This window comes from Pristiophorus japonicus, chromosome 1 (genome assembly GCF_044704955.1).
Source record: "Pristiophorus japonicus isolate sPriJap1 chromosome 1, sPriJap1.hap1, whole genome shotgun sequence".
NCBI lineage: Eukaryota > Metazoa > Chordata > Chondrichthyes > Pristiophoridae > Pristiophorus > Pristiophorus japonicus.
The window spans coordinates 422,179,600-422,200,798 of NC_091977.1; the positions used below are offsets into that span (position 1 = coordinate 422,179,600).

At 44.9% G+C, this 21,199-nt stretch overlaps 1 protein-coding gene across 1 annotated transcript in view; it reads left to right on the top strand.

The window, feature by feature from the left end:
• st18 (ST18 C2H2C-type zinc finger transcription factor) overlaps positions 1–21,199 on the top strand; it is a 262,573-nt gene that overhangs the window by 114,869 nt on the left and 126,505 nt on the right. The window contains 2 exon segments of the mRNA XM_070875837.1: positions 5,903–6,105; positions 20,022–20,837. Coding sequence (XP_070731938.1) covers positions 5,903–6,105; positions 20,022–20,837 — 1,019 coding nt within the window.

Sequence of the window (21,199 nt, forward strand, 5' to 3'; positions counted from 1 at the left end):
ATTATTTGTGTCCTCCTCAACCATCTCCCTGTGGCCGAGGAGCTCCTCCCGGAGTCACAGTGCGGATTTCGTCCCTTACGGGGCACAATGGACATGATCTTTGCAGCGTAACAGCTGCAGGAAAATGCAGGGAGCAGCGCCAGCCCTTATATGTGGCCTTATTTGACCTTACAAAGGCCTTTGACACTGTCAACCATGAGTGCCTATGGAGCGTCCTCCTCCATTTCGGATGCCCCCAAAAGTTTGTCAACATCCTTCACCTGCTCCACGACGACATGCAGGCTGTGATCCTTACCAACGGATTCATTACAGACCCAATCCACGTCCGGACCGGGGTCAAACAGGTCTACGTCGTCGCTCCAAGCCTCCTTTCAATCTTCCTCGCTGACCTTCTTCACCTCACAATCAACAAGCTCCCCGCTGGAGTGAAACTAAACTACAGAAAAAGTGGGAATTTGTTTAACCTTCGCCACCTCCAAGCGAGGTCCAAGATTACCCCAACCTCTGGCGTCGAGCTACAGTATGTGGACAATGCCTGCGTCTGCGCACATTCTGAGGCTGAACTCCAGGATATAGTAGACGTATTTACTGACGCATACGAAAGCATGGGCCTTACGCTAAATATCCGTAAGACAAAGGTCCTCCACCAGCCTGTCCTCGCCGCACAGCACTGCCCCCCAGTCATCAAGATCCACCGCGCGGCCCTGGACAACGTGGACCATTTCCCATACCTTGGGAGCCTCTTATCAACAAAAGCAGACATTGATGAGGAGATTCAACACCGCCTGCAATGCGCCAGTGCAGCCTTCGGCCACCTGAGGAAGAGTGCTCAAAGACCAGGCCCTGAAATCTACCACCAAGCTCATGGTTTACAGGGCTGTAGTAATACCCGCCCTCCTATATGGCTCAGAGGCATGGACCTTGTATAGTAGACACCTCAAGTCGCTGGAGATATATCACCAATGATGTCTTCGCAAGATCCTACAAATCCCCTGGGAGGACAGGCGCACCAACATCAGCGTCCTCATCCAGGTTAACATTCCCAGCATTGAAGCACTGACCACACTCGATCAGCTCCACTGGGCAGGCCACATAGTTTGCATGCCAGACACAAGACTCCCAAAGTGCTCTATGCGGAGCTCCTTCACGGCAAACGAGCCAAAGGCGGGCAGCGGAAACATTACAAGGACACTCTCAAAGCCTCCCTGATAAAGGGCAACATCCTAGCTGAGAGTCCTTGGCCAAAGACCGTCCTAAGTGGAGAAAGTGCATCCAGAAGGGCACTGTGCTCTTCGAGTTTCAAACCGAGAGCGTGCAGAAATTAAGCACAGGCAGCGGAAAGAGCGTGCGGCAAACCAGTCCCACCCACCCCTTCCCTCAATGACTATCTGTTCCACCTGTGACAGAGACTGTGGCTCTCGTATTGGACTGTTCAGCCACCTAAGAACTCACTTCAGGGACTGCCTATGATGATGATGATGATTATTACATATCACAGACAGACAATACATATATGCATTGAGTTACATGCCCTCAACATTGCAGTACATCACATGAGGCCAACATTACAGTGTAATAAAGTTACATTACGTAGCATCAGGCCAACATTACACTTACCGCAACACAGACTGGATTGTATTCAACTTACCATCTTGTGTGAATGGGTCAGCTCCAATGCCGGTGGTGACATGGTTGCTATCCCCGACCAGGGACAGGGCACTGATCCCCATTTCAGTCAAAGGCTCTTGGGTTGTGGGTTATCCCCCCATACGCCGCTGATCGGCTGCTATTGCAGATGTCTTTTTCTGCAGAAAGTAAAGTAAATGAAAGTAAAAATTTTCAATTCATTTAACATCGCACACAGGGTCACACACACTCACACACACACACACACATCCAGACACACACACAAAAAACAGTGCGTTGATCCACTTGTCATTGCCTGAAAACACGAATACATCGCCGTAACCTTAAGATAAATAAAATCATTTGTGTGACACTGAACCTACATTTATATGGTATATGGCACATGGGGGGTGCATAAATAAAATCATTACTTACTCTTGCGACCCTCACCAGGTCGTTCCACCTCTTACGGCACCTTTCCCCGGTGCATACCATCATCATCATCATCATTGGCAGTCCCTCGGAATCGAGGAAGACTTGCTTCCACTCTTTACATGAGTTCTTAAGTGCCTGTACAGTCCAACACGAGAACCACGTCTCGGTCACAGATGGGACAGATAATCATTGAGGGAAGGGGTGGGTGGGACTGGTTTGCCGCATGCTCTTTCCGCTGCCTGCGCTTGATTTCTGCATGCTCTCGACGATGAGACTCGAGGTGCTCAGCGCTCTCCCGGATGCATTTCCTCCACTTAGGGCAGGGACTCCCAGGTGTCAGTGGGGATGTTGCACTTTTTCAGGGAGGCTTTGAGGGTGTCCCTGTAACATTTCCTCTGCCCACCATTGGCTCATTTGCCGTGAAGGAGTTCCGAGTAGAGCGCTTGCTTTGGGAGTCTCGTATCTGGCATGCGAACTATGTGGCCTGTGGACCTGATCAAGTGTGGTCAGTGCTTCAATGCTGGGGATGTTGGCCTGGTCGAGGACACTAATGTTGGTGCGTCTGTCCTCCCAGGGGATTTGTAGGATCTTGCAGAGACATCGTTGGTGGTATTTCTCCAGTGCCTTGAGGTGTCTACTGTACATGGTCCACGTCTCTGAGCCATACAGGAGGGCGGGTATCACTACAGTCCTATAGACCTTGAGCTTGGTGGCAGTTTTGAGGGCCTTCAAACACTCTTTTCCTCAGGCAGCCAAAGGCTGCACTGGTGCACTGGAGGCAGTGTTGGATCTCGTCGTCGATGCCTGCTCTTGTTGATAGGAGACTCCCAAGATAAGGGAAGTGGTCCACGTTGTCCAGGGTCCGCTGTGGATCTTGATGACTGGGGGGTCGTGCTGTGCAGCGATGACAGGCTGGTGGAGGTCCTTTGTCTTACTGATGTTTAGCGTAAGGCCCATGCTTTTGTACACCTCAGTAACTACGTCAACTATGTCCTGGAGTTCAGCCTCTGTGTGTGCGCAGACGCAGACGTTGTCCACATACTGTAGCACAACGACAGAGGTTTGGGTGGTCTTGTATCTGGCCTGGAGACGGCAAAGGTTGAACAGGTTCCCACTGGTTCTGTAGTTTAATTCCAATCCAGCGGGGAGCTTGTCGACTGTGAGGTGCAGCATGGCCGCGAGGAAGATTTGAGAAGAGGATTGGGGCGATGACGCAGCCTTGCTTGACCCCGGTCCAGACGTGGATTGGGTCTGTGATGGATCTGTTGGTAAGGATCATGGCCTGCATGTTGTCGTGGAGCAGGCGGAGAATGGTGACGTACTTTTGGGGGCCTCCAAAACGGAGGAGGGCACTCCATAGACCCTCGTGGTTGACAATGTCAAAGGCCTTTGTAAGGTCAAAGAAGGCCATGTATAAGGGCCGGCACTGTTCCCTGCATTTATCTTGCAACTGTTGCACTGCAAAAATCATGTCATTTGTGCCCCGTAGGGGACGAAATCCACACAGCGACTCCAGGAGGAACTCCTGGGCCACAGGGAGAAGACGGTTGAGGAGGACTCTAGCGACACCTTTCCCCAGTGCGAACCATGGTACTTGTGGAGGACACAGCCTCCCCGATCTCGTCCCATATCCTGTTGTAATCCTTTGGCAGGGAGGGGGCTTTCCATGACCACCCTTCGTTAGCTCAGAGTACCTCTCTGTGATATTATCGAGAAGGGCAGGTAACTCCGTCTCACCGAAGGCGGGCGCCCTCAACTTTCCGTCCTTTTCGATGTTCCTGCACTTGGATATTTTTTTATCATTTCCATAATATTTCTGTTGTTGTGATTTTTGCTTTGTAAAAAATGTCTTCTTATTCTTCAAACTGTAAAATTATTAGTTGTAATGAATATTTTTTAACTCTGCAATGTATTTTTAAAGTAACTGCCCATCGACTAGCTTGCTGCTCCTTTCACTCTCTCTCCCTCCTCTTCAACTCACTGCGCATGCGCGGGTGACCCCTAACCCCCGGAATCGCAGGTAAAACGGAAAAAAAAGACAGAAAAAAAGGGGGGGAAAGAAATCGCTCAAGCGCAGTTCAGTGCTATACCGTCCATCAAAGGGAAAGTCGATCTGGATCGACTACTACGTTACATAGTGCCCGCTACAGGCCATTGACATACCGTTAACATAACGCCGAGAAAAAATTGACCAATTTTGTCCTCTTCGGTCTCAGCGGTATGCCCGCGGTTTGAAACGACGCACCGCTGGCATACTGCCAAGAAATGGGCAGACCTTATGCATTGACCAATTTCCGGCCCTATCCGCTTTGTGCACATGTTAAGTTTTTTGTTAAAATTATCAAGGAGAGGAATTTCACCCCATTTCCTTATTGTTCTGTTTGCTGCTGATTGCCCAATTTTCAGGCGGACCTTCACTGATGTAAAAGTGATTGACCTCTGCCTGCCACTCAGCCTGAGGGATAGTGCAACTCCTTAAACAATCCATATTATTATTATGATCAGTATATGATGCCCATATACTGCATGGTGCAAAATATCAGCTGCTATTTACAAAATGGCAGTTCAGAGGCATCTGGCTTACTTCAACATTGCTAAATCATGGAACTCAGTTACAGAATGAATAAAAAGGATGGTTTCAATTTGTCTGAATTAATTGCTGTGCATAACTATGATGGTTCATGAAGTTGTTGCTTTATTATTAAATTAGTTTAGTGTATATTTCAATGCTGCCAGGTTGTTTATGTTATTAGTTATGTACTGCTGTTTAAGATTTATTTTTGAGAAAATATACCAATGTGTGTTCCTTGGGTTTCATTGAATATCCCTGAGGCTCCCGCAGATTTCATTAAAAATAAAATGTCTAAAGAATTTGTCAAAATTCCCCACAGATTTCCACAGCCATGATGTCGTCAAATAAAAAAAAAATGAAACAGCAAGAAATAAGATTTGCTTTGCATTAAATAGACCTGTTTATTGCAGAGAGTAAGTAACTTACAGAAAGAAAAAGAGACGTGACACTGGCCTGGTACTAATCCAGACCATTAATTTACAAAGTTATTTTTACATAGAATTAGCATATTTCACACATTCCTATCTTTACAAATTCAGAGAATTCTTTTAATATGTCTTTATGCTTGAGCTTTAAACTGAGTCGAATGCCAGAATATTATTTGCTCTGTATATAAATTTAGTAAAATTATCATAAAGAGATACTCATCAGTATACTACCGATTAACTAAAATAGTTGCCAACAGTGTGCTATGATAATAATGATTCACATGTGGCATATAAACTGGAAGGGGCAATTTATACATCGTTATGAATTATAAATGAATTCTAAAGAGGCAAATCTTAAAACTATGTTAATTTTTTAAACATAAGATTAAATTTACCAAGGGGGATTTTGATTGCCTTTCATCCCACCCCATCCTCAGAATGTGTGATTACATTAAAGCTTCTCCTGCAAAGTTAATATTACCAGACACCATAAAGTATAAATCTATCATGCCTTGGTATTCATGAACAGGCATGTATATATTTTTAACATTCACACACAATTACCTGCAATGAAGAACAATATGACCTCAAAGAATTAAGTAATGTGGTTTTGTTTCCCTTCACACCATCAATATGGGTCTATTGGTAATTCTCACTGCCAAACATCCACCGTTTAATATGCCTCTGCTGTCACTTAGCAGTCAACATAGTCAGGGAGAGATTCTCTATGTTCTGACAATCTAGCAATGCTCTGCAATATTATTTAAAAGTCATATTATTTATACACTTTGTTATTTTGCAAACAAAAATATATTTAATTGTTCCTTTTTCCCCTTTGAAGTTCACATAGCTGTTCGGTGGCAAAAAAGAGAAAGATGCAGGAACAGGAATTTGGAGCATCGGTAAACAAGAGAAAATCCCTTCTGATGAAACCCCGTCACTACAGTCCCAGCAAAGACTGTGAAGAAGAAAGCAAAGAGAGTAAAGATTCTGATGAGATTCTGACACAGACAGATGAAGTGGAAAACAACAGACACTTGTTAGGTATTACAACAAAAATATCCCTCATCATATTACAGTTCAAGAGCTATTTTAGAAATAAGTTCTTTAAAAATATAGCAATCTAAACAGGCTGATCAATGTATAATCTAACAATATTCTAATGATGTATGCCCCTTTCACTTATGTTTTTCAGGAGGTTAATAAAAAAAGACATTGCAGTGTAAACATGCATTCTCACTACTTCTAGTACTCTGTGGCTAATGGGGATATATTGGAGCTGTGTAACTTAGCAACAGTAGTAATTGTTGCTTTCTAGTGCTTTTACTAGGTAAAATCCTTCCATTAGTAATGTACCAATCTGGCCAATGTAGCAGATTGAAAAACAATGCAGTGAATCATGCACAATCAAATATATATATTTTTTTCATTTGTATATACTGATTTTGAACACATTGATATTTTTGCACAGTATTTGCTAATTCCACATAAGAATTACAGCTATTTTATTTTCTCTTGCCTACTAGTATGCTAAAAACATTAACATTATTATTTTTCTGAGGGTGAAACAATGATTACTTTCTATTCGGATGTTAAATCTCGGTGTATGTATCACAACACATAAAATGTACCATTACAATTCACGTGTGTCTTTTAATACAATATATGACAGAAAATGATGAGCTAGAAAAAGCACCTTACTCTCACCTTTATTAGCCATAATGCTAGTTTGATAATAATTAGCTGTAATAATAGTAACAGAGTCCTACAATTTTCCAGCATAGAGGGAAGCCATTTGGCCCATCACACCTATGCCAGCTCTCTGTAAGAACTATCCACATTTTGTCTTGCCCTTTCCCCACTTATATAATACATTAAAACTCTTACATCTGTGTATACTTCATGCTGAATTTTAACATTAAAGAGTGAGTGGGTTTGGGAGTGGGTGTGTAGTTAAAAGGCTTCAATCCATCGGCTTCCATCTTTAACTCAAGCATGTTGGGCAGCATGCGAGAGACCCTCTCTCTCTCTCTCTCTCTCTATAGAGAGAGAGAGAGAGAGAGAGGCAGGTTACCTATTTAAAACAATTAAGAGATTGTTAAGAGGCTATTAACCTTTTACCTGTTGTTAGAGCTTTGACTGGCTGTCCACAGGATTCCCGGGCTTGCTGACCCTCTCCAGTGAAAGTAAGGCGAGAGCAGTGGTAATTGAGGGAACTGAACAAATGATACTAAAAAAATCAGATAAATACTCAGACCTCACACCTGCTTTCTTGCCCAAGGGAAATGCTTTTGCTCACACTTGTTTTGAGAGTTTGTTTTCAAGAGTTTGCAGCTGATTTCTACAACTTTGGAGGCCACTCTCACTACATTGCAGGTCACTCGCACTACATTGGAGGATGGTGCTTCTGATCTCCACTTTACACCTGTCAAATATCAGATCAGCATGAGTGTCACTTATGCTGTTTACCTTGGAGCTCGATGAGGACGAAGATGAGCTCCAGCAGCAACAACACCAGCAGCACCAGCAAGAGCAGCAGCCTTCTCCTAATCGATCTGCCACTCTACAGGAGAGAGGGAATGAGCACAGTGCTGCACTTCACATGAGGCGATATATAAGCAGAGCATCAGCTTCCTGGACATGACTGAACATCAGTGCCTCAGGAGGCTCAGGCTTTCGCACAGGTCGTGGCAGACATTTGTAGCCTACTGGAAGAAGACCTGCTGCCAAGTGGACCTGATGGACATACGTTATTTGTGGCTGTCAAAGTCAGCAATGCCCTCAACTTCGTCATCTCAGGATTCTTCCAGGGATCTGCAGGAGATGTTTGCAGGATCTCGCAGTTGGCCGCCCACAAATACATCACCCAGGTGACCAATGCCAAGTTGCCAGGGCAGGCAGTTATGTACACTTTTCCACCAATGAAGCCAGTCCAAATGAACAGGCATTCTGTTTGCAGCACTGGCTGACTTCCCGCAGGTAGTTATCGACTGCACACATGTGGCCATCAAGGCACCCCCAGATCAGCTAGGAGTGTTCAGCTAGGAGTAAGGGCTTCCATTCCATCAATGTGCAGCTCATCTGCAACCACAAAATGATCATCATGCATGTGTGTGCCAGATTTCCAGGGAGCTTGCATAATTCATTCATCCTGCACCAATCCAACCACCCTCAACTCTTCACACCTCCAACCAGATGTAATGGCTGGCTGCTTGGAGACAAAGTATCCACTGAAGACATGGCTGGTGACATCCTTCAGGACCCCAAGCAATGAGGCCGAAGAGTGTTACAATTAAAGCCAAATGATGACGAGACGTGTAATACAGCAAGTAATCGGGATGCTGACTATGCGCTTCAGATGCCTGGATAGATCTGGAGGAGCCCTTCAATACATACCAGCCAGAGTCTCCAAAATGATAGTGGTCCGCTTTGCTGTGGTTAACATAACACAGCAGTAAAGATTAGAGCTGCTGGAGGAGCAAGGCACAGAGCGCAGCACCTCTTCGGAGGAGGAGGAGGAGGAACAGAAGGAACAGGATTAGGAGGAACCTGAAGTGGAAATGGCACCAGCAGCAGCGCACTTTGCTGCCCGGGATGCCTGGGATGACCCCATAATGGCACAATTTAGTTAGGTTGCACCAGTGAACCCATATAGCACCCAGATGCTGAACCAACTTCCCCACCGCCCTGTGATAGATTCTTAGAGCACACAGCACACAAGCTTTTAAGATGGAGCAGCTTTACGGAACTCTCTTGAAGTCTGCTTCTTTATGAAACACGATATGTCCACAGCGTCGAGCTACAGACATTACATTTCTCCCTCCTTAATGAAGAAGTTATTATAATAAACAATCATCATACATAACTGCATGGTTATACATAACAAAGGATATGGACTTATTTTGCCATATTTACAAACTAAGCTTAACCACTTGTTTTGAAGAGGATACCTTCGCTCTTGAACAGAACCTTCCAAACATGGTGTTGAATTCAAACTTATTCAAAGCTGATCCTGAGGAAAGTTTTCCTCCAAGGGATGCCCTTTATTTCCATTTGAACTCACTCTAACTTCAGACTGTTTGTTTTCCTGACTGAGACTCAAACTTAAATTCTTAATTTTCTCTTGGATTTGTTTCCAGTAAATTAGATGTAGGTTATGCTACTGGTGTATCAAAACTATCTGATGAGTCAGAAATAATTGAATCATTCCCATCTCCAACTCCTTCCATGTCTGTAGGTAAAATATGATCAATGTGAACCAACCTAACCTGTCCATTATCAAACATCTTGACCAAATATGTGTGAGCACCACATATCTTCACCACTCTTCCCAGTAACCACGTTATCCATTTATGGTGATGGTTCTTCACTCTCACCTTCTGAATTAATTTCACACTTCTTTCTTTTACTCTACCTCTATCATGATTCTCTTTCTGTCTTAATTGTGTCTCTTCTACGGACTGTGTCAAGTTTGGTTTTAACAACGAGAATCTGGTTCGTGGCTGTTGTTTAAGAAACAACACTGCTGATGTTCTACCAGTAGTTGTATGAGGAGTATTATGATATGTAATTAGAAAATTACCCAATTTGTGATCCAATGCCAACTGTCATTTCTTTGGATTTTGATGCAACATCTGTTTGATGAGGGCACGTTTTACAATTTGTACAGTGCAGTCTGTTGCACCATTCGAAGCAGTGTAGTTCGGTGGAACCTTGGTATGTTTCACTCCATTTTTGCTCGTGAACTGTGCAAATTCTTCTGAACAAAATTGTGGTCCATTATCAGAAACAATTTCTTCTGGGAGGCCAAATGAAGAAAATAAACTTTGCAAAATGTTGAATGTTTTACTTGTTATTTTCCACATTGGAAACACCTCGACCCATTTCGAATGGCTGTCAATCACAATGAACAATTGCTGTCCTTCTAGCTCAGCAAAATCGATATGTAGCCTTTGCCACACCCTGGGAGGCCATTTCCATGGTTGTAATGGTACAGATGGTGGTTGCTTGCTTACTGATTGACATGTCGTACACTGACTAATGATGTACTCTATATCTTTATCAAGACCTGGCCACCATAAATAACTTTGTGCAAAACTCTTGGTCAAGCACATTCCCAGGTGCTGGTCATGGAGGTCTGCTAATAACTTGGACCTGAATTTATTTGTTATAACCACTCTTGCACCCCACATGATACAATCTTTATCAACTGATAATTCATTCCTATGAATGAAAAATGGATGAATATCGGTGTCTGTTACCTGGTTTGACCATCCATTTGCAATATAATCATACATCTTTGACATCACTGGGTCATGTTTGGTTGCTCTACCAATCTTTTCAGCGCTGACTGGCAGTTCATCAATGTATGAAAAATAGAACACTTCTTCCCTATCGGGTGTAACCTGTGATGGGGAAGGCAATCTAGACATAACATCAGCATTACTGTGATCAGCTGATCGTCTGGTTTCAATATCATATGTATATGCTGACAAAATGAAAGCCCATCTCTGCATTCAGGCTGCAGCTAATGTTGGAACTGGGGACTTTGGATGGAGGATTGCTGTCAGGGGCTTATGGTCCGTAATGATGGTAAACTTATGACTATACAAGTATTTATGGATCATCTTGACCCCAAAAATTAATGCCAATGCTTCCCTTTCAATTTGCGCATAATTAATATCACCAACACTGACAGTGCGTGAAGCAAAAGCAATTGGTCGCTCCTCCCCATTACATGATACATGAGAGATCACTACCCCAACTCCATATGGAGAGGCATCACATGCTAGCTTGCTCTCCTTAGATATGTCATAGTGAACTAACATGGTGCCCTCTACCAATTTGCTTTCACACTCCTTGAATGCTGTATCGCATTCTTTTGACCACTTCCAATGGACCTGTTTTTTCAATAGTTCATTCAGTGGATGGAATGCTGTAGCCAAATTTGGTAGGAACTTCCCATAATAGTTCAAAAGATCCAAAAATGATTGAAATTCAGTGATATTCTTGGGAGTGGTTGCATTTCTGATTGCATCCAGCTTTCCCATGGTTGGATGTAAACCATCTTTGTCAACTTTGTTTTGAAATAACTCACACTTACGAGCAAACACTCGTACTTTGTGCTTCTCTAGTCGTTTGAGGACTTCATTCAATATGTTATCATGAATTTGCCTATTTGGTGCTGAAATTAGTATGTCATCTAAATAACATACTACCCCTTCAATACCTTGCAAAATCTGGTTCATCACCCCTTGGAATATGGCAGGGACGGAAGACACTCCAAATGGTAGCCTATTAAATTGATATCAGCCGAGATGAGTATTTATAGTCAAGCATGACTTGGACTCCTCATCTAGTTCAAGCTGTAAGTAGGCATTTGTAAGATTCAACTTTGAGAAGATCTGAAGACCTTTCAGTGTTGAGAACAAATCTTCTACATTTGGCAATGTATTGGGGATATTACCCTCTAGAACCTGGTTTACGGTTATTTTATAATCACCACACAATCTTACCTTAACCAACGGAATTAGGTACAACAACAATAGGCATAGCCCAATTACATCGATCTATCTTAGAAATAATGTTCTCAGTCTCTTGTTTTTTGAGTTCTTACTCAACTTTTTCCTTGAGTGCATATGGTATGGAACATGGCTTGCGGTAAACTGATCTAGCGTCCTTCTGTACCCTGACACTCGCCTTGAAGCCTTGGATCGGACAGCCAGTTTCACAGAACATCTTTGGATAATTCTTGATGACATCATCCATTGATACAAATCTTGTTTCAACACAAATAATCTCACTCCAATCCAGCTTCAGTGATCCCAACCAAGTTCTTCCTAGTAAGGCAGGCTTGTCTCCTTTCACTACTATTAGAGGCAAGCTCTGAACTTAATCCTTGTATTTCACTGGTACGGTGATACGACCTACCACAGGAATGTTCTCTCCTGAGTAGCCTCGCAGCTTTATCTTGGATTTCTCCAGTAGGAAATCACATAATTTGTCGCGGTATAGCGACTCCAGTACTACACTCACAGATGCACCCGTGTCGATTTCCATGGGTATCTTGAATCCCGCAACATCTATGTGGATTATAATACTTCTTGAATCGCTGTCCATTAACCTTATGCTCCTGATGATGTTTAACTCTAACATCTCCTCGTCCTGTTGTTGTTCTTTCATGCTATAGTCTCTGGGGATTTCTGCTCCTAGCTTTGAAAGCTGGTTTACCCATCAGTCGGCATGCCTTCACAAGATGCCCAGTTTTCCTGCAGAAGAAACACTCTGCCTTCACATATGGATAACTTTGAGCAATGTGTTGTCCCAGGCACCGATAGCAGGACTTCAATGCTTTGTTACAATTTCCAGTTTCCGAGACTTTGGGCCCCCACCGCCTTCTACTTTGAACCTGCAGGCGATTCACCTCAGTTGTCTGACGACTGAAAATAGTATGAAATTCTCAGGAATACTGGTCGGCCATGCGTATTGACCTAACTGTCTGACAAGCTACATCAAAAGTCAAGTCAGGCGTTGTCAATAACTTTCTTCTCATCGCATCATTTTTTATCCCACAAACAAAACCGTCCTGCAATGCTCGGTTCTGAAAGGTTCCGAAATTACAGTGAATAGATAGCTTTTTTAATGCTACAATGTACTCACTGATAGTTTCTATGTTTCTATGTTTCATCGGTCTTTTGATTTTGATTTTGTTAGCTTTCAGCAATTTCCATGAGTACGGCGTTGTAGTGCTGTTCCAACTTAGTTAAAATCTCCTTAAGCATTGTGTCCTTCAGCTCAGCAGGCACAAGCAAATTTATCAGCATTTCATACAACTCAGGGCCAGCTTCAGTTCAGAAAATAACTCTTTTCCCTTCCAACACAGCCCGGTTCTGCATCCTCTGGGACTTCGATTATGTTATTTGCAGTTAAATACATTTCTAGCCGACCCACATATGCTTTGAACCTTTCCCGGTTGCATTTATATTCCCCTAAATGTCCCATAGGTGCAGCCATTTTGACTCTGGCAGTTCTAACAGTGTGCTCCTAATTTACCTCAAATTTGGAGCTGTAATCAAAACAGAGAAGCTGCCAAAGTCTCTCTGTCAGCTGGCTGAATCCTTCACCATCAAAAATTTCAGCTTTGTCTTATCCGATTATCCCATTTGTTGTTGCCATTTGTGATCGATTCACAGAGCACACGGTATACAAGCTTTTTAAGATGGAGCAGCTTTCCGGAACTCTCTAGAAGTCTGCTTCTTTATTAAACACTCTGGTTGCAGTAACACCATAAGACCACAGTGCGGAGCTACAGACATTACACACCACGCCACCCCACCCTCTGCCCTCACCACAAAGTAGTCCTAAAATGACCAAACTATTCCTGTCACACACACCCATTGCTCGAGGTTAAGTAATGTCTCACCATTCACTCCAACTGACAAGGCCACTTGCCAGGGAGCAGTCAAAATTGGACAAGACAGGAAAGTGGTACAAACAAATAATTTTATGTGGTTCAAAAAGTAAACAGAAACTTAACAATTTTGTAGCACAACCATGTGCATACCCTTGTGTATCTATAATTCTTTTATCTTCCTCTTCCTACCATTTTTATGTCATGCAATCTCAGTGGCTTCAGCAGAGGTAGAGACGGGCTGTTCCCTTTCCTGCTCTATCTGATTAGATACTTCTGGCTGACATCCTCTGGGTTTTAGAGCCAATGAGGGCCCCACCAAAGACTGCTCCTCCTGCACCTGTGCAGGGGCAGACTCAGTCATTGGGACATGAGGCAGCATGTGGGACTCTCACGGAGGAGAAATGGGAGCACTTTGAGCAGAATCCACACTTCCATGTCCCCTTTCACCATTCTTCCTCTCTTGGCCCACTCGCACTTCCTTGCTAGCAAGGAGCTGGCGAGCACTTTGCTGCACATCAGTGAGGCGATGAACAGCCCGAGGTTTCTAAACATCCTAGTTAAGGTGGCATTCAGAGTGTGCATGCTGTTAGTGAGAGAAAGCATGCACTCGTTTCAATACCGCGTTTGATGCTCCATGCAGGTGGCCGCCATTTCCATGGATGAACGCGTCATAGCCATGGAAGCGACATCTTGCCAGTCATGTTGGAGACAGACTCCTCCATTTTCCTTGCAAGCAATCACATCGCAGCTGGAAATACTGCTAGAGCCTCTGGAATTTTTATTGCTCCTCCAGAATCATCCGCTTTGTCAATGGCCCTCGATGTCCAGCATCTTTGTCCAGCTAAACAGTGCTTGAAGCATCCTGCGCCCACCGGCGAGGACTCTCCACTGCTGTCCCTGTCTCCACCATCTGCTCTTGCTCACATGTGATGTGTGAAACACCAGGTGACAACACTACTTTCTGACTTAGTGGACCCACCAATGAGTGTGTATCTGCGCTGGTGCTTGGTGTGCATGGGTCCTGTGATGGTGCATCCTTAGTCTGCAACTTCCTTTGAGGAGTTTTCTTCCTCGTCTGGCTGGACTGTCTGGGAGGACTTGGTTGGCCAGTGGAAGAGTAAAGACATGAATTAGAACTGTTATGATAAGAATGTTTCAAGTGACCATTATGCACATGATCATATTTCGCTGGCTGCTGACATCAAGTCAACATGAGCGACTGTTGTATGCCATGTGGTTGTTAATTCTTTCACCAGGTAGTTTCTCTTCATCTCCCACTGCCAGTAGTTCGTTAACATTGCTTGCGGCAGAAATTAAGGGTCCCGATAAGGGCCGTTGCTGCCCGTTTGCGGCGGCCATGCAGCGGAATCCAATGGACGCCGCTTTGCTGTCAATTGGCTGCCATGACCAAATTTTACCGCAGCAGTTTTTGGGCTGATCGGCTGATTTCCATGGCGGCAGTGATGACGCAATCAAATGCACTCCACTGCCGCGCTGCCCCCGTGTGTGTGCACTGTTGAAGACCACCAACTGATGTGTTACAATTGGGTTGTTGTTGAGCAAAAGTGTTCGTGGACTTTTGTGGAACTTTGGAAAAACGGCAGCAGCCTTGTGAGACTTTTTGCTGAGTGAGCAAACCTTTTTTCCTCTCTCTCATTAGTCAATGCCGGTGAGCCAGGTAGTTGATGCCAGGTATCCAGGCAGCAGCCCTGATGCCTTCTTCCTGCGCCAGAGTAGTGTGCCCACCCTCTTCACTGGTCCAAACCAGGACTGTGAGTGGCTGCTTGGGGATAAGGGGTATCCCCTGTCCACTTGGCTGCTCACTCCACTTCACAACCCCAGGACTGTGGCTGAGCATGCCTATAACGATGCTCATTCAGGCATCAGGTGCATCATTGAGCACTGCATTGGCATGCTGAAACAAAGGTTCCGTTGCCTTGACTGCTTTGGTGACACATTGCAGTACTCGCCTGAACTGGTCTCCATATTTGTGGTCGTCTGCTGCATGCTGCATGACCTGGCTGTCATGAGGGGACAGCATCTGGAGGTCGATCCAGCAGTACCACCTCAGGAGGTGGTGCTGCAGCAGCAGGAGGAGGAGGAGGAGGAGGAAGAAGAAGAGGAGATGGAGGACCAGGATGCGCATCGCGAGCTACCCAGCAGGTGTCGGCGCCATCCCAACCCTGCAAGTGAAGTGTAGACACATCTGATTGCTGCTAGATTGCGATAACTTCACCCCTATATGAACCTTCATCTTCTACTTTCCATGGCCATCCCAATGAGTGCCTTGATACATAATTGCCCACCGTCACATTATGCACCTGCCCAGATATAAGTACAAAAAATAAAGATTTAATACATCATCAAAAACACTCCAAACAACTAATACAACAAAAACCAGTGCAGAAAAGTAACATCTATACATCATTTGCCACCCTTGTGCATGTCCATATAACCCCTCTTATGCGTGCCTACCCTGCTACTCTGCCTTAGTGTCTCCCCTGTGGCTGCCTCAGGGGTCTGGGAAGACTGTTGTGTTCCTGTGTGGAAGCTGCAGAGGTCCTTCTATGATGTCCTTGAGCAGCTTTGGGCCGAGAAGGCCCGGCTGCAGACTGGTGAGCACCCGCCTGGGAGGGTTCAGTCTGGCTTGGCTCGGGCGAGGCCATGAGTGAAGGCACTGGCGGAGTGACAGGACTGGAGCCAGGAATGCTGTGATCCTGCTGTCATCCGTATCCTGGTCCGAGGAGCCTGAGTCACTCACAGAGGGCGGCACATTACCACCACCACCAATCTGAGGGAGCTCAGGTCGGTGCTGTGGCGCCACACCGGAAAGTCCCGCGTGGCCCGTGGTGGACCCTGCCACAAAGGCAACAGTGAGGTGTCGGGTGGCATCAAGCTGAGATTGCATGAAAGCTGCCACAGTCTCAAAGCCACCAGATTTGACAGCAGTTAGACGCTCCGCACAAAGTGTATAAGAGCATTCTGAGCTTCCAAGGCCGGATCTATCCTCTCCAAACCAGCACCGATACGCTCGTTCCCTTGCGCCTGTGCTGCAATGGCAGCTTCCACATCACCTGCGAGTTGCAGGTTCCATGCGTCAATGCCCTACCTTCCCCTCTTGACAGCCCTTCTCCTGTAGATGCTTGCAGATGAGAGGCCATGGCAACCGAAGGAAGAGAGAGGATCCTCCTGAAAGACAGTTGCCAGAACTGGAGGAGTGGAGGAGACCCTTGCTGACAATGATAGAGATCTACATCCTGACAGCATTGATGACATTGAGGACTCCGGCATTGCTGACACCCTGGATCTCACTCCATCTTTTGAGGACATGTCCCATGAGGAAGAGGAAGAGGAGGAAACTGCTGACAGCACCTCGTCACTGTTTCCACCTACACGCGCCAGCTCAGATACTGGGAGTACACGGTCCAATGCAGTTCACATAATACAGGGATCTGCACTGGGTGTTGCACCGGGGCCTAGTGGGCTGTAGCATGGTGATGGGGCTAGGCAACCTCAGGTGCCATCTCTCCGGGGGGAGGCGGAGGGGGTGGGGGCAGCGAGACCTCACCGGAGTTCTGCTGAGGAGGGCTCAGACGAGCCCATCGATGCTGGGGCTTACGAAAGAAGGGTGGAGACCATGCATTCCCAGATGTTGGGGTCACTGCAAAGGTGCCGGAGCTGTCGGAAGTGGTGAGGAGTGTGGAGGAGTCCACCTCCCACATAGTCGACAGCTCTGCGCACTCCATGGAGCCCATCATTGCCAGTGTGCGGGCGATGGTGGACTCCCAGAGAGACCATGCAGATCCAGATCCATGGAGTGCGCAGAGCTGTCAACTATGTGGGAGGCGGACTCCTCCACGCTCCTCACCACTTCCGACAGCTCCGGCACCTCCTCAGGGCCTAGCTGCAAACAGGGAGCAGCTGGCTGCAAATCACCATACGGATGAATTTCCCCGCGTGAATAGCGTCCCAATCAACCCATCTACTCCACTGCAATGTACCAATTCGGAAGGGCAATTAAGGCTGGAGGACATTTTTTTTTTAAAAAGGTGAAAATCGATTCATTGGCCGTTGCAACTATAGCAGTGGTAATTGCGGGACAAAGGCAGTAAGTGTGCCAGCTTTCTGTCGGCACTGAATTTATACACCCTTATCTCCAGTATCTCCTTCTCTGTTGCAGTCAGTGGTATCATTACTGGAGGGCCACCTCCAGTTCTGTGCTTCTCCCTCGTGTTCTGCGCTCTCTTCTCCTGCAAGGAGGGAAACAAGAGATCTTTGAGTGAGAGTCATGGAATGAGTGAAGGGATAGATGGGTAACATCTATAGAGGGTGACTATGAGGGAGAGGCATGACATTGCATTAATATGAGGGTGCGTATCAGTGGTGGATAGTCAGATGAGGATGTGAGTCGGTGCACAGACAGTTAGGGATGGGTGCACCTGCAGGGTAGGCTGAAATGAGGAGTGATGTGCCGGAGTAGGCTTCAGAAAGCATAGTGAGGGTGTGTGGTTGACACACACATCAGGATGTAGTTGAATGTGGCATTGTACCCATCTTTCCAAATCTCATGAGGTCATTAAAATGCTTCTTGCATTGGATCCACGACCCAGCTGCCACATTCCTGCTGCTCATTTCTGCCGAGGTCTCCAGCCATGCCTTCTTATTCTCGGCAGCAAGCCTCTTGCTCCTGTCAGCAGGGAACAGGATGTCCCTGCGGGCCCTGACTCCTTGGAGCAGGATTTCCAGGGAGGTATCACTGAATCTTGGGCAGCTTATTGGTGTTGCACCTGCATTTTTGATTATTCAGCAATATAATTTTTTTTACCAACAAGCAACTCAGTATTAACACAATCTACTCTCTCCCCCGACAACCTCTCTTGCACCTCCACCAACGTTCAACTGTCATCTGTGCATTGTTCCTATAAATACCTCAGCTGAATTGGAGTCATGTGTGACGTCGTCACGCCTGCTCCTGCTAATTGTTCGGGAAATCCGGAAATCTGATTCAATTGCAGTGGCTGTGTTAAAAAGCCACTTCAAAACACGCCTCTCCAACTTTCGGATTCCTAACGTGATCCAGGGACCCCCCGCTGCCAGCATGTCTCGAAGGTAATGATTATGGCCATCCTCTACAAAATCTTACATTCTGTTGTCACGTTTTTGTGACTCTTTTATAATCAACTTCTTCCATTATAAATCCCTACGTCCACATTTATAACAGAAAGTGCCTACATAGATTTATCGTGCTCTGATTACACCCTCACACCACCAACATTTCCTTTAAGTTGTGCGGCCATGCGGCCAGGAAGTGTTCTGCAGGTCCTATGCATCCGGTGAGACGGTTTTTACATAGAAAAACCGCACATGTGCGGAATTTTGAATAGCCCATGTAGCCCGCCAAAGGGGCCGTGTGGTCCAAAAAAAATTAGAGGGAACATTGCCCACTACATGGTCCAGCTGCCCAGCCTGTACTGAGCAGAAACTTTGTTATTATATTTTAAATAATAGCAAATAAAAGTATGATATGAATAAGGATAGAAAGTATGATTTTAAAATTGTAACTGAATTACACCTGCACATTCTGCTCCAAATATCCCTGACCCTCTAATTCCACATCACCTGAAAATAAATCTTCAATTCACATTTGCACGCCACAGGAGATCAACCCAACTGCATTTTTCTTTTAAATTTCTCTTTTCCAAATATTTATCCACTTATCTTTTAAAAGCTAGTAATGATTCTGCTTTCACCACTATTCTAACAACCCTCCGTGTAAATACGTTTTCCTCGCCCCACTTTGTGATGATCTTAAATTTATACCCTCTAGTTACCAATTCACTGACCAGTAGAAATAGTTCATTCCTGATTTACCTTACTACAAAATACTCAGAATTTTGAACAGCTCCATCAGATGTCCTCTTAGTCTTAAAACAGAAAACGCTGGAAATCTCAGCAAGTCAGGCAGCTCCTTTGGAGAGGAAGCAGAGTCAAGGTTTCGGGTCAATGACCTTCGTCAGCATCCGCAGTATTTTGCTTTTATATTAGTGTCCTCTTAGTCTTCTTTGTTCGAATGAATTGCCAATCATTTAAAGATGGATCTCCTCCAATGAATGATTGGATAAATGTGTATCCTGTGTAGATACTGAGCCATGCAGATCAGGCTTTCACTCCCCAGTCAATGTCTGGTTGGCTGATCACAACCACAACGGTGGTTGGAGTGCTACAATTGGTCTCAGTGTTCTGAGCCTTAGGTTAGAAAAAAGAATGAGCCTTGCTCCTTGTTCTTGATCACTAATCATGTGTGTGGGTGCTAGGTGAAGACAAGGTGAGGCTTGACTGTGGTGCCTACAGTAGTAGAATAGCATGATAACGCTCACTGACAAGGCTAATGCATGAAGAATAGTCAGTTATGCAAGGTACCAGGAGGCTGTGGAACCATTTCCCATCAAGAGTTAATATCTTCGGAAGATGAAGGAATAAAATGCAAAGCAAAAAGAATCAGTGTAGTTTATTGAAAAAACTTTCTAACAATTTGTTTGTTTTCTAGAAAACAGACTTCTGCATTCAGCACATGAAAATCCTCAAATGGACCTTCCAGAGAAAGATACCAACAATAATAGTGATGATTTTAACAGCTATCAGGAGCTTGTAGCTAAATCACTTCAAGATCTGGGGAAAATAGCAGAAGATGCAGCAATACAGAGATCCACTGAAAGCAATTTAAATGACAGTGGGGTACAGTCTTTAGAGGGAGAAAGTGATGCAGATGAAAGTCATGCATCTGAAATCTTACCTAAAGATAAAACACCTGTATGTGAGAAAGAAATTGTACTACATTATTCCTGTGGGGAAAATAATCGAATACTTTCTGAAAATATTTATGATAACAGTGACCAGCCCCAAGATTTATCAAAACCTTCGAACATAAGCGAGTTCAAACCCATTGCAGTCCAAGCTTATAGTGTGGGCTGTAAACCTAGAGACATTTTAGAAGCAAGAGGGAAGGAAATTGAGATAACAGAGGTTGCCTCACAAGAGACTGCCTACCAGAACAGAGTTAACAATATTGGAGAAGCACAACATTCAAAGCCAGACATTTCTGTCAGTAAGATGGGGTCTCCAAAGACTGATGACGATTGCACTTCTCAGATATCCACAACCACAGAAGATTCAGAAGATTTTGACACAGCAAAGGGGAACCTCAGTCTCTTGGAACAGGCTATTGCTCTGCAGGCAGAGCAGGGATACATCATAAAGGGAACACACAAAGAAACTGAAAGGATCTTACTAGAGAAGCTAACTGCAGAAAGGCAACATTGCAAAATCATTGATATTGGCATCCGAAAGAATTACTCCAGCAGAGGTAAACTGCCTTTTTTAAAGAAACAATTTTCAATTCACTCTTTAAAATTAATTTATTCTTTTTGGATTTCTTGTATCCAAAGTCAGTGCTGCTGTATGATAGGATGTGGATGAGATTGGTCCTGCTAAATCTTTTCTCCCTCAGAGATAGAGTGCTTCACTGCCATGTAGTGCTCCATTTAGTGGCTGGCAATGATAAAACTTGCTCAGTCAGGACGGGTGAGTTTTAGTATCAATTATGACCATGGTTCAATTCTATAGCGTAGAACTTGAATCCCCGAATGCAACAGCTGCCATATGGAGATGGAGGGGGGGCGTGAATTTCTATGGGGTTGCCATCATTTCGGCAGAAGAGCTATGGAA